General features: G+C 37.1%; 1 protein-coding gene across 1 annotated transcript; it reads right to left on the bottom strand.

Annotated features, from left to right (window-relative positions):
* Nucleotides 1-1216: 1216 nt before the first annotated feature.
* LOC128207272 (uncharacterized) lies at nt 1217-12991 on the bottom strand. Its single transcript, XM_052910105.1, has 11 exons — nt 12800-12991; nt 9961-10122; nt 9617-9794; nt 8542-9451; nt 8115-8243; nt 7189-7376; nt 5983-6179; nt 3478-3569; nt 2799-2853; nt 2530-2627; nt 1217-2234 (listed from the first exon to the last, which is right to left on the bottom strand). The coding sequence occupies exons 1-11, from the start codon at nt 12862-12864 to the stop codon at nt 2011-2013; spliced, it is 2298 nt and encodes a 765-aa protein (XP_052766065.1). The 5' UTR covers nt 12865-12991; the 3' UTR covers nt 1217-2010.
* Nucleotides 12992-14401: the final 1410 nt, after the last annotated feature.

The raw sequence follows: 14401 nt of genomic DNA, 5'->3' as shown, positions 1-14401 counted from the left end.
TCACTGAGCTGTTACTGGGAAATGCATTGGGGAATCTTAAAATAACTTAGCACGAATGTTCACCATGAACCCCATGTTGGTAGGTCATAGGTCAAGGTCACAATTTAGGGTCATTGGTCAAAATCCCTCTTATTTTGGCTTGTGCAGGCTTAAAGTTTGCCATGCAGTTTGAGTGATTTTAAAAAAACTTGCACCAATGTTGAACAGAAGTATGCATGTCATGTGCAAAATCAATGTCTGCAGGTCAAACCTGAGTTATTGATTAAATTCCTTGTAGTTTTAGTTAAGTCCTGGCCATAACATAGCATGAATTAGGAGATAAAATAACTGGTGTGTAGCATGCAAGACCCATGCCTGTAGGCCAAAATACTTGGTTAGTTCTGGCTGTAAATTGGGTCATGTAATAGAGGATTTTAAAGTAAATTGGAACACGCGCTCAAAAAAAGGGCATGTCAAAAGCCAAGACCCATATAGGTGAAAGATATATTGTCTGATACCACTGGGGCTAAGAGTGACAACACTGCATCAAGGTGAAAAAAGCTTTCCTTACTGTTGTCAAGGAAATAACTAGATGCCCACAGACGACATGTCGAGCCTGTCAAAAACCTTTGATAGACCTATTTCAATCTTTGAACTCAAGTATGACCTTGACCTTTGAGGTACAGACCTTGATCTAGCGCACGACACTACACCATGTGATGGCGAACATTTATTGCAATTTGTTTGAAAATCCTATAATGCATGGTTAGTTGATTTAAATGAACATTCAGGTCAAGTTTTCAAGAAATCCTATAATGATTGGTTAATAGTTGGTCAGGACAAGGTAGTCCTATCAACAGATATAATTTCAACCTTCGACCTCTAAGCGTGCCCTTGCTGTATGAGGTCAAGTTCTGGTTCTTTTGCCAAACACGTCACATGGTGAACCTTTAGGGCAGTTTTTTCCTAAATCCTATAATCCATTGTCACGATACAGCCTTAACAAGGATCATTCCAATCCTTGACCTCTTAGGGCTCTTATGTGGGACACGCCACCATAGTGAACCTTCATGGCAAGTTTTATGAAAATCCTATATTGCATGGTCAAGGTACAGCCCAGACAAGTTCAGTCGGGACCAACAAACTAATGCACACACATACACAGAACTGCCCTTGTGACAACTCTGTTTCAATCACCACACGTGGGCTTGACAAAAATAGTTACCAATACACCGGATACATTTTTTAAAATTTTATTATCTGTATTTGATACAATTTGCTTTAATTCTACAGATATGAAGAAGGCTAATGTGTTGAACTAGAAGAGAATGTTCTCAATGAGCAAAGCTGATTTCAGTACTCTTGATCTCTGCATCAGTGAATAACTGAAGGCTTGTATACATGTAAAGACTCAGAGCTACAAGTACACAAATCAGTGTTTGTTATACTGTCTATAAAAAAGTTGCCTGATGAGATGAGTTAGAATAAAAAATAAAAGTGTATACATTTTCACAACTACTCCACAAAAAGGATAACACTTATTCATCTTCACAGGCAGATACAACTGTCAGAGCAGTAACAATGTACACATGTCAATGCGTATTACACATAACACTCTAATCATACACAAGTGTACAGCGTGAGTTATGTATACCTTCATTCACTAAGGCTTGCATTGATTCATTTTCATTTTTTTTGCTGAAGTCTATCCCTCATTGTTTATTATCTGCATGCTTTTTATTGCACCGTACCACTAATTACCGTTCAGATATGAGAATTAGTACATACTCAAAAACAAAACAAACACTCTTCGAAATGGTACAAGTAAAGGTTATATGGTTGTCTTTCAATTATCAAATCAACAGCGAAGAAACAATGGCCATATAATACATTGTAAGATCAGCTGGTACACATTTCACAATCAGCTGGTACACATTTCACTATCAGCTGGTACACATTTCACAATCAGCTGGTACACATTTCACAATCAGCTGGTACACATTTCACTATCAGCTGGTACACATTTCACTATCAGCTGGTACACATTTCACTGTCTTTAGATTCGATACCCGCACTGAATGGTATGTACATGCTGTAGAGATCGTCAAAGTAAGCGCCATCATTGTCCCCACCTCCAAAGATAATAACCTCGTCCTCCTCTCCGTTATCAATGCGGTACGGCATACACAGGGCCTTATGCCCCACCCGCGCCGATGGGGGACTGTCCACCACGATCTGGCTCCAACATAATGCATCTGGAACACACCGGGAATGAATGTTATCACAACTACTTGCAATACTGTACTTACATTATTAGAACAAAGTGAGCTAAAGCAATGTATGGATAATTCTGTAACAAGTGAATTAAAATGCTTGAAGTAGAGAAAGAAAGATTTATATTTTTTGCATGTTGTCATATCAAAATTGTTATGCTCTATAAAATGACAAATATTTTCAGTTCAACAAATTATTAAAAAGTGACTAAGATTTAACATAAGAAACTGATTCAACTATTAACAGTCAATGTCTCTTTGAAAAGGTAAAGCTAACCAAGGTTGAAGATATGTGTGTCCTCTAGAGCAAAGTCCCCGTTATATCCACCATGAATCATCACCCGATTATTACTGAGAGCACAGGAGGCGTGCCAGCTGCAAGAAATGTGATTTACATAATGCATGTAACATGAATGTTAGTATGACTATTATCAGTGAAGACTTAAGCGAGCATAAGCTACCATACAAGCATTACTGTCGGCAACAAAATCAATGAGGAATGTCAGAAGTTGTCATTATTTTCAAGAAACATGTTTGACTGCCTACCTCCTAGGACTTGGTGGTGAGCCAGATACCTTCGGCTGGGTCCACTCCACTATGCCTGAAATGATTGAATGTCATCATTTTACAAATATTTATTAAAGAACATGGTGCTCTACTATTCTGTGCGGTTTGATTGAATTCTTTACTTACTGATAGTTAACAAGAGCTGTCAACTGTCACAAAATACGCCTGTCCTTATTTTAGGACATCAAGTTTGGTAATAAGTGGTTTCATGTTAAGCTCAATTTAGAAAGCCAACACAGTAAAGACAGTTTTTGCCAAAACAAGGATCATAACTCTTGAGTGACTGAGGTGACATAGCTGGTTATCAAACTTGTCTAAGATATTAACCAATACACATTCTGACCAAATTTGGTGATGATTAGACAAAGGCTTCTAAAGATATTGAGCAGACAACATACCGAACGCTGCTCATCTGCCTGCTCGAACACCACAAGTTAAACTAGAATATGTCTTGGTTTTTTTAAACAGGCATATAAAAAAGGATGGCTGTGACAAGAATTATTGCTATGAAATCGATGCATGACACATCCATTGTCATTAAACATTCTGCAACGTTGATGAAAGAGTTAAAAACTAAAAGTGAAATTTGTCGGGACATAATAACTTATTTCTACAAGAAGGAACAACCAGTGTACATCATTCTGTAAATGCTTCTTACTCATGTCGAGGATGTGGAGGTCACTGTATGAGATTGGGGCATCCCAACCCCCAAACACCACCAGCTGGTCATTCAGAAGGGTGGCGGAGTGCCTACAGTGGATGTAGAAAAAAAGGGTAATTCAATTGTGACATACACACTGTAGAATGTTTGGTTGATTAATGCTTAAGCACCATTAGAAACATACCTTAAAGTATGTCATGTAATGTCTTTTCAACAGTGTTTTTGTAACACTTATTCATAATGATAAACATGGAAAAACCTGGGAGCAATGCGCTCTGACTTTGAACATTGATAAAAAGCTTTTATTTAGCCCGATGTTTGCAATATTGATTTAGTGAATTAAAAAAAAAAAAGAGCTGTCACAGAGACAGTGGCTCGACTATTCCTCCACTTTTCAGTGTACGTTAAAAACTGAAAAGTTTTGGCGAAACATGCATGGATCACTGTATCAAGTCTCAATGCAATAAATAAAGTAGTTGGTGAGATATTAACCTATATGTGTTGACAAGCAAAACCGTAACCAGAATTTCTAAGTTAAATAATAAAGGGGCAAAGTTTATATTATATTGAAGATAGTGTTATCTTACTTGATAAATTAAGAAAGTTGAATAGCTGGGAGCCCTTGTATAAAGTTTCAATGAAATACATGTTTTATTTGCTGAGATATTGACTTAAATGTGGTTTCATGCAAAACCTTAACCAGAATTTCTATTTAAAAAAGGGCCATTATTAGAATGTAATGCAAAATAGAATTATCTTACTAATATATATAGGTGAATCTCTCAGCAACTACTTGATGTATGGCATTGAAACTTGGTATACAATGGTACTCAACCATCCAATCTACTTAAATAACCAAGTCTCAAGTTTACCGAGTTTTCGCAAAACACCCTGCCCGAGGGTCGGGATGAACCTATCTTACACGAGCGGCAATGGTAGATGCTTTTTCTCTCACCTCAGTTAAACAAAATTGTGTAAAAATGTATTTTTTGCTGAAACTCTTTTGTGCGTAGTGAAAATAAATCATTTTATGCGTATGGATATTTGATAATTCGTGGTTGTCATGGATATGCTCGCAGTGATTCAGGTTGAATTACTAGTCAAACCAGTCTTTAAATAGTTCGGAGGAGAGTGGAGCATTATTTCTTGAAATATGCGTGAAAACTTTTTTATGGTGACATTTGAAGCGAGAAATAGTTAATAAGCATTCTAAATATTGCCACAAGACAAGGTTTCTATGATGCTACAGACGACTGTCTTCAACAGGGGAGGTTATTTAAGGAATGAATTGCGGGGTTGATGTCATTATCGGGGTATGAACGCAATTGGGTTGGTCAATGTGTGTGGAGTCCGAACGCGTACTTTGACCAACCCAATTGCGTTCATATCCCCGATAATGACATCAACCCTGCAATTCATTCCTTATATTTACATCAATAGTTCATTATTTCATTCAAGAATTGTTAAAAAAATACTTCATTTCATTTAAGAAAACCTTTCAGTAATCCGTTCTTACCCATTCTGTAAATAGAACGACCCGACTATAACTGGAAACATTTTTTTCAAATGACGTCACAATAACGCGGGAAAAGATCAACCACTTGAAATCACTTTAAAACGTCAAATTGAAACACTTCTGGTACCAATATATTTGAAAAAATATAATAAACTTGCACTTTTAAAAATGTTGATCTATATTTTACAGGACCTGCAGACACAATACAGCCAATAACAAGATCAATAGCTTTCATGTATATTGTTATGCTATGAATTACGATCCGAACATATCCGAAGATGTTGCGTTCATCGATTGATGAACGTAATTGCCGAAAGGCAGTTCATTTAAGGAATGGAAGTTGAGGTGTAAATATTACAATGTGGCGACAATTAAAAAGGAGTTCCATACGGGAACATACATTTATCTTCGCCCGTGGGCAAAATAAGAACTTCTAGCATGGTATAATTATTGGATCTACTTATCTGAGGTGGGAGAAGTTAACCTATGTGTGCTTACACGCAAAACCTTAACCAGAATTACTAAGACGAATAAAGGGCAATTATTTTGCATTAAATGCAAACTAGAGTTATCTAACTTGGTTAATTAAGTAGGTTGGATGGTTGAGTACCATTGTATAAAGTCTCAATGCAATACATCAAGTAGTTGCTGAGATATTAACCTATGTGTGCTTATATGCAAAACCTTAACCAGAATTTCTAAAAATAAAGGCCCATAATTTGCATTATATTCAAATTAGTGTTATCTATCTTGATTAATTTAGTAGGTTGGATAGTTGGGAATACATATTTAAAGTTTCTATGCAATACACGATGCCTTTGCTGAGATAATGACCTTAAGGTGCTTGCATGCAAAACCTTAACCAAGGTGTGACGCCGACACCGACGCTTGGGTGAGTAGTATAGCTCTTATTCTTTGAATACCGGTTGTCGAGCTAAAAATCAATTTTATTTTATAGGTCTGATTCGTAATGTACTGGTACTTACCCAGATCTGGGGATAGGTTTCTCCCCTGAAACTATAGGGCTGTACCAGCTTTCCATGACTGGACTGAAGATCTGGATCTCATTACTGCACCCGTCTGGCTGTGGGTCGGGACGCGGGTACACACCACCAAATATCCACAGCTCGTGTCGGTATAGCGTAGCACTATGATAGGCTCGGGTTGGAGCTTTACCATTAACCTACAATAGAACATTTTGCATGGAACACTGACCTATATACAGTAAGTTCCTATAAAAAAAGGACAATCCATGGAATGCTCAACCTGAAATCTTGCCATTTATACTTTAAGCAGGGCTTTTTCACCTTCTTTGCTAGGGGCCGAAATTCGGCTACTTCATAATTGGGAAAAATGGCATATGTTCCCAATTTCCAGATATTTTTTTTCACAATTCCCAGATATTTTTCCCAAAAAGGAAGATCTTACTTCAAAAATTTACAATAAAAATTTATTCTGTTTGAGCAAATTATTCTTTTTATCTTTTAAGTTAACATCAGAAGAATGCTGTATAATTTAAATGTTATTCGAGGACCAATTAGTCCATATATTGTTATCAATTCTTTCCCTTGATTTAGAATCAACTCTATGAAGATTAAAACAAATCTCTCTCCCTCTTTTGTCATTGCATACAGTTAAAAAAAGCGAAGTCAAAGACATGATTTCTCCCCCAATAAGATCTACATGTGTATCAATTGGAAATCCATACATTTTAGACTTTTCAAGCATGACCCTGTGGAGTGTTTGTACACAATTCATATTAAAAAGGTCATAATTGAAAAAAATCAGCTAGAAGTAGACTCACATGTAAGATATGAGCCTGTTTTTTGTAACATAAGTTCCAAGTTTCATATGGATACCTTGACCTGTGTTTAAAACGTGTCTTCAATCCTCATGTGGAATTTCCCATTTTGAGACGTTTACGCATTAAAATTTCCCAATTTGCAGAATTTCACGCGTTTAAATTTCCCAAAATGAAAAGGCTAGGCCTCTCCACAATTTTTAGTGAAAAAACCCTGACTTTGCAACACATATTTACACGTATCTCTTGTTAGTTTATACTGCGAGTTCATTTACAACATTTCCAACAAATATACTTTAAAATCAATGAAATTATTTCTTATTTATTAAATGAAATACAGATAAAAGTTTTCAAATTCATGATACCATCATTATAAAGATAAAAAGTTTACCTTTAAAAGTTGCCATTTCCATTCTTCAATGTCAAGCATATGAACATCATGGAACCAACGGGTGTTTTTGGAACCTCCAAACACGTAGATACAGCGCACAATTGGGTCGTATGTGGCCGTGTGACCCATTCGATACTCTGGTTTCTGGCTCTCAGACTCTGTCACCATATCTAGCCAACGTCGGGTCTCTAAAAAACACAGGACACACAATAAAATTTCTTCGAGAAACAACAATGAAGCATGTACAGCAGTTAGAAAACATTATCATCTGCACAAAAAAGTGAAATTAACTTATTATCTATTAAAAAACAAGTACAGCAAGATTTTAAATGGTTATGCGAACGGTTATAGTGTTGTTGTTTTTTATTTTTGAAAAAGCTATGTCATTCAAGAGAAATTATTAATTGAAAAATGTCTACTAGTAGATCGACTGAGTGCAGTATAAAAACTCCAACAAAGCAATTACTTGTACTGAAAGCAATTGTTTACAATTCTGTTAATCCTATAGTTTTTAACTAATTTTGATATTAAATAGACATATAGTCAGGTAATGTTTCAGAAATTAGTATGAAAATAATGAATATACAGAATTTTGACTTAAAGACATCTTAGGATATCATAACAATTAGTATTGAAAGTAGTACCAAAACATACACAATATTGAACTTTGCAAGTGCCCCATTTAGGCTCATTATATGTGCATTAGAAGTGCCCTTTTTGACCTAGCAACCTGCCCTTTTCAAATCCTGGCTGGAGCACTGTAGTAATGATGCTATCTCTTTTTAAACAATTCAGCCAACTGCTCATAATGGTTTTACTTCATTCCTTTAGCGAGATTCTTTTAAATGATTTTTTGGCAAACAATACCAGACATAATTAAGGTACAGTGCTATATCTCCTCACATCATGCAATAGCGTCATCTCACCTGTATCAAGCGTCCAGACTGAGTCTTTGCAGAGTTGAGACTTTTCACCCTGGCCTCCAATAAGGACGGACTGTTTCTTGTGGATGAAGCACAAGCTGTGACCCCATCTACCACTCGGCCGCTCCAAAGCTGAGATGTAAAACATTCAGTTGAAATTTAATTGACTGAAAAAATAATAAAATTTAAATAGTGTTATGTATTTGGTACTGTATGGGAAGTGCATAAACACATATTCAACAGTGAAATAGTCATCTAAGATAGATAAAAAAAAAATGTCACCCCCGCTCCATTTAAAAAATAAATTGGATGAAAATCTAGCATATAATTTATATTGGCCTTACATGTACAAAAAATATTACAAAAGAAACACATACAACAATCAAGAACAGCGTGTAACAAATTTGTAATTGACTATACATAGACATACCTCGTAAAGTAATATCTTTGCATGATGCCATTTTCCCTCTCTCTTCTGGCAAATCGATAATACTATTTTTTAATTTATGAACAGCCTTAGTATCACCCTCCATGCCATCTTTTTTCTCAGTATTTACAATATCGAAGTCAATATTTTCCTTATCAGACTTCTGTGTGACTAAATCTGATTCCACTGTATTTGTGCTGCTAGCTTTATCAGTCTGTCGATTTTTTCTGACGCATTTATTTTCCTGATTTTCTACAATTTTATCTCCAAGAACACCAAAAACTTCTGACTTTTTTCTTGGTTCAGATTTTCTCCGTGCATGTTTTGATGTGTCTTTAGTTTCTGTTACACTTTGGACATCATCCTTACTGCGATCCTTAGCATCTACATTTTCATTTCCGCTCACTTTATCACTAGGCTGCTTTTCACCAACATCAGAACTATTGGCATTAGATTGTGTAGATTTCTTTCTTGTACCTTTAGGAGAATCTTTTTCTTTCTTGCCAACTTTTGGTGAACTTTTATTTTCAGCATTTTTCTTTGTTTTTCTGTCAGCAGACTGAGGTTTAGGGGAGTCCTTCTTGTCTCTAGGGGAGGTTACTTTAGCCCCATTAGAGTCTTTTATTTTCTTGTCTGGTTTTGCTGTTTTACTTTCAGCATTTTTCTTTATTTTTCTATCAGCAGACTGAGGTTTAGGGGCGTCCTTCTGGGTTTTAGCGGAGGCTACTTTGGCCTCATCAGAGTCTTTTACTTTCTTATCTGGCTTAGCAGTCTTTGGCGTAGTCTTTCGCATTCTGGTGGTTGTTTTCTGCTTTTTGTTGGTAGGACCACTTGGAGTAATGTCTTCCTTATTTAGGCTATTACGACGCTTTTTCTGTGGTCGATCAGGGGTGCTCTTTTTCTCATCAAAAAACTGTAATTTTTCAAACAGTATGTAATACGATGCAAATTCACACCATTACGGTTATATAAGGATTCAATCTTTTAAAAAGGTGAAATTAATAAATGAGAATCAACAAGCTTTAAAGTACTAATCTAGATATTACTACCATTTCTAATATAATTTCTGACACATTACCTGTGGAGTGTTTTCATTTGTAGTGATCAGATCTAGGTCGAAAGTGGCCACAGGGATAGGTTGAGGGGGTGGGGCAATATATTCACAGATATCAACCACCAGCTTGGCCAGCCCTTTCTCTGTCTCACTCAACATGAGAGGTGGGACCATCATGTCAATTTGCTTCCACAACAAACACCTGAACATATGGAATTTGTCAGCCAAATCAAATACAAAATAACAGTAACTATTTTAAGTATTTCAAAGTTTTGCAAAATAGGGTATTCTACATGAGTATTTTGTCATAAGGAATGTGTTAGAATCTTTGCCTTGAAGGGCTAACATTACCTCATAAAGAGCTCTACCTGTTTCCACTTGTGATTTTCCCTAGATTGATTTCATCATCCTTGTAGCGCAGATTGACCTCATACTCCCGACCTTCTTCCTCCCAGTCACCCTCACTGAACACAACCAGCTGGTCTGATATTGGCACAGCAATGTGACAGTAAAATGAACCTTCTTCACGCCTGTAAGATTATTAAGATAACAATCATTTAGCCAGCAGAACTTGCTTTTTACACAGTGCTCCAGCTAGCCTGTTTTCTGAGGGCGCTCCGCCCCTGCCCCCTTTTAGGGTAGTGCCTTTTTCACAATTGCTCCATTAACACCTTACATCCCGTTAGTGCCCTTTTGATTATTGGAATCATCACCAAAGATAAAAGGCCCTGTAATCCACTGTCATATTTGAGACATATTGTGCAAACACATGATAGTAGTGTATCTCTCAAGTGTATTAAGCCCCTGCCAGCACCAAGCTGCCCTTTGAATGCCAAAACTTTGCCATGCTACCCTTTCTTATTGTGTATTTGTGTAATGAGCAGACAACCTGTGTTTTCATAACTGGTAATATCCTTATCCGATAATTGGGTAGAGTAACATACAATTAGTGACACATCGCCAGTAGGCGGAGCTATTGAACATCAGCCAATCAGAATATACATTGAAAACTCATTCATTAAATGTTTGGAAGTTCATAAAATATTATAGTAAAAGCAAATGGATGGTGAAAAATTTTGCCGAGCACTAATAAACCTTTTACTATTTTTCAAGGGTAAACTTACCCCCTGGGTACAAAAATTGGGGGTAAAATGCAATTTTGGGGGGCATGAAATAAATATTTTATTTTTTTATTGAAAAGTTACTTTATTACAAATTGTTGGTTTTGTATTGAAGTTACAACTTAACAACTATTTTAATCCCTGTCAATCAAATTCTATTGTCTACAGGTTACATTTCTGAACTGCTCTTTGGATGACTTCATCCACGTCTGTCCCATGTTGTTACATGTCATAGTCAATTGTCATCCTGTTTTTATCATTGTTGACCAGACACATGCTTGTGAACTTGCTAATGTGTCTATTTTGGGATGAAAATCGCCTTTCACAAGGCACAGATGCAGACATGTGTAGATTGGTTACAATGTTTCGCTGCTTTTCATTCATTTCGCCAGGTGTAAAAAGTTATAACCTTATGAAACTAGATAGTATTTTTCATGTCTATTTTTAGAACGCGGTGTGTGATTCCAACGAAATTAATATTCACCCCCATGATTTTCAGACGGGTGTGATCTCATACCGGGTGAATAATGTATGCGTAATTTTTATTTTTTTATTATTACCCACAAAAATATTTAAATGCTTTACTTAGCAAATGGTGAGATTTCCTGCATTTTAAGCTGACTAATCCAATGATTTTTTTGGTGCAATTTACTGCCTTCTAAAGGCTGTTTCCCCTTGCGAAAAACTGTCTATTTTCCCCAAAATTTCATATTTTTTTCCTGATTGGTAAATGCAGATTATGTTAATGAATGAAAAAAGCAATGAATTTCTTGAAATATAAACAAAATCTTGACAAGACTTACTCTTTCACAGCATAATGTATGCATAAAAAGTCAAAACATGTTTATTTCCCATTATGTTAGCTGTTTTGGTCTGATTTTGTTTTTTTCCCAAAGTCGACTTTTTTCCCCAATTTGCAAGGCACAGGCGGTAAAAATAATTCCAAAATAAATCACAGTAATCTGCTATATAGACCAACTATAAAATTGTTGTTTTTCATTTTTTTGTATTCTTTTAGGTTCTTTTTCTGAACAATTTCAACTGGTAGTGAGTAGTAATGTTTATATTGACACCGGTGACAAACCAAGTGTAATGTGTAAAGGCGGCCAACCTGGAGTCTTCTATCCTTGTACATAAAATGCGGGGATCTATTGGATCATGCGTTTGCACTCAAATAATAATTAAAGATACAGATATCCGGTAAATATATCTACATTGATTGTTAACTTCACAATCATTCGCGTTTACAAGGATTATGCACCAGTCAATTGTAACCTGCCCCCCCCCCCCCCCCCCCCCCCGGGAATAGCGGGGACTTTGACTTTCGGTCCAGCCAAGCCGTGCAAAATCCCCGCCCTGCAGGGAAGAACTGCTGGTAAAACACCCGCCAAATGCCTATCGCACCCCTAGGTAAGGCCCATTCCCTGCTATACTTGACACATAGACAAAACCACCACATTCACCCGGCACTGCGGGGCAACCTGGAAGGTAAAAACACGGCCTATTTCCTCGGCTATCCGAGGTATACCCCTGGACCTGGGGGCCGTGGTAACAAATGACTGGTGCATAAAGGTACCCAGTACAACTTTTTTTTTTTTTAAACATTCCTGTTGTGATAAAGAATAGGATGAGTTGGGGGTAAACAGCCATGTAGATAATCACCAAACCCTGATCGACACCCCAGTTTCTTCAAATTTAAAGCAAGGATAGAACTCAAAAGCTATTCTGAAATAACCAGTTTTGCTTCTTAGCAGAGCTGTGAATTACCCCGTTTATGTGGCCCTAAATGACTTGCTGAAATGGTTTAAGCCCTTCAGCTGCAAACTAAGGCTTTTAAAAAGTTCTTAAGTTCAAGAAACCCAAAAAGGGCGCTGCCTAGAAGGAACCCCAATTTCTCAATATAAATTATATATCTTCATTTTCTCTCTCTCTATATATATATATATAATTCTGAATCGTTTATTTGACTTAAAATTGAGGTTACTGACTATAAATCAAGGCTTAATCCGCATCAAAATGAAAACTGTTCAGGTGAAAATGTCCGTGTGCGATTCCTTCGTAACATTTCAACAACATAATTTCGTACCTTGTAAGTGATACAGGCGGCGTCGCAACACTGGCAATGCATTTTAAAGCTAGATGCGAAGACATGCTGGTCTTTATGAGGTGTTTATCTTGTAAACGAACTAAATTTCGCGGTTATTTTCTGTTTACTTCCTACTTCCGTTTTTGAACATTCATTCGGAACTACTCGGCCATTTCATTTTTTTTTCGATAAATATGTCCGAGGAGCTCCGAATGCTGAACATTATATCTACCAATCATTAAAATGGCAAAACTCAGTGTAAACTGGTCTAAACGTCTCAGGAACGATGTCCATTTGGCCAAATAATGGCACTGAGCACATTTGTTTTTATTTTGAAAAACATATGTTTTCTTGTTTAAAGTAGCTTGCAACGAATGTGAAACGCTCAGTTCGGCATGAATGAGTATTTTTTTTACGTTTTTATAATTAGCCTACATGCATAAATATAATGGAAACAGCAATTTTGGTAGTAGGAATGTTGTTTGCCGATGATTGTTTCCTCTACCGCATCATCAAATCACAGGACACAGAAGACCTACAATCAGATCTAGATGCTCTTCAGCAGTGGGAGAAGGAATGGTTGATGTCTTTCAACCCAAAGAAATACGAGGTCATCAGAATCACCAAGAAGCGGAAATCAATCGATGCTAGTTACACTATATATGGCACAGAACTCGGACACACCAAGAATGCCAAATACCTGGGCGCCCTGATTAGCGACACACTATCCTAAAACACACATGTTGACAAGGTATCCAAGAAGGCCAACACCGCCACCAGCCTTCATTCGCAGAAACCTGCGCCATCCTAACCCCAGTGCTTATGTAAAAAAAACAAGCTCAGAAGCCAAAAGTTTAAACATAAACCCCGTTTAATGTAAAGGGAGAGAGACATAGCACACAAAACAAAAAAAAAACATGAAACAACAGCACAAAACTCCACAAACAGCACAGTGCATATGTACTTTATAAAAAATAACTAGGTATGTCTATCTAGGATTATTAGGTACCGCCTTGGAACGGTTAGTACATCAAGGGCACGTGTAACAAGACCTTTAAATCAATTGTCAGACACCAGTTGGAATATGCAACAACTGTATGGGACCCACACATGAACAACGACATAGCTAAGCTGGAAGCTGTTCAATGGCCAATCTCATTAAAATCATATCGTGACGTTCACTTCATTTCATTACGTTATGTACGCCACATAGCGTAACGTCGTGAAGCGTGTATTGGGGATCTGATTTTAATGAGATTGTTCAATGGTGTGCTGCTATATTCGTCAAAATGACTACAATCAGACACTCGAAGTAGCGTCACAGCGGTGACGAGAGCCCTTGAATGGGAAAGTCTTCAGCAGCGCCGTCACCAGGCCAAATTAAGCGCACTGGTTGATATCCCTTCAAAACCTCACCTCAATCCACAAGGTGCAGCAACAAGAGGACACAAGTCCAGATTCAAGGTTCCATACAGCAGGACAGACACACAGAACGGCCTTCATTCATTCTGGTACTGGTCTGTGGAATCAGCGTCCAGAGAGCATAGTCAACGCCTCCTCCCTCGATGTCATCAAGACTGGGATAGCGGCTTCTCTCTCCAT

This window comes from Mya arenaria, chromosome 11, assembly GCF_026914265.1.
Source record: "Mya arenaria isolate MELC-2E11 chromosome 11, ASM2691426v1".
Lineage (NCBI taxonomy): Eukaryota > Metazoa > Mollusca > Bivalvia > Myida > Myidae > Mya > Mya arenaria.
Note: the sequence above shows the minus strand (reverse complement) of the source record. Positions and strands in the feature narration are given on the sequence as shown.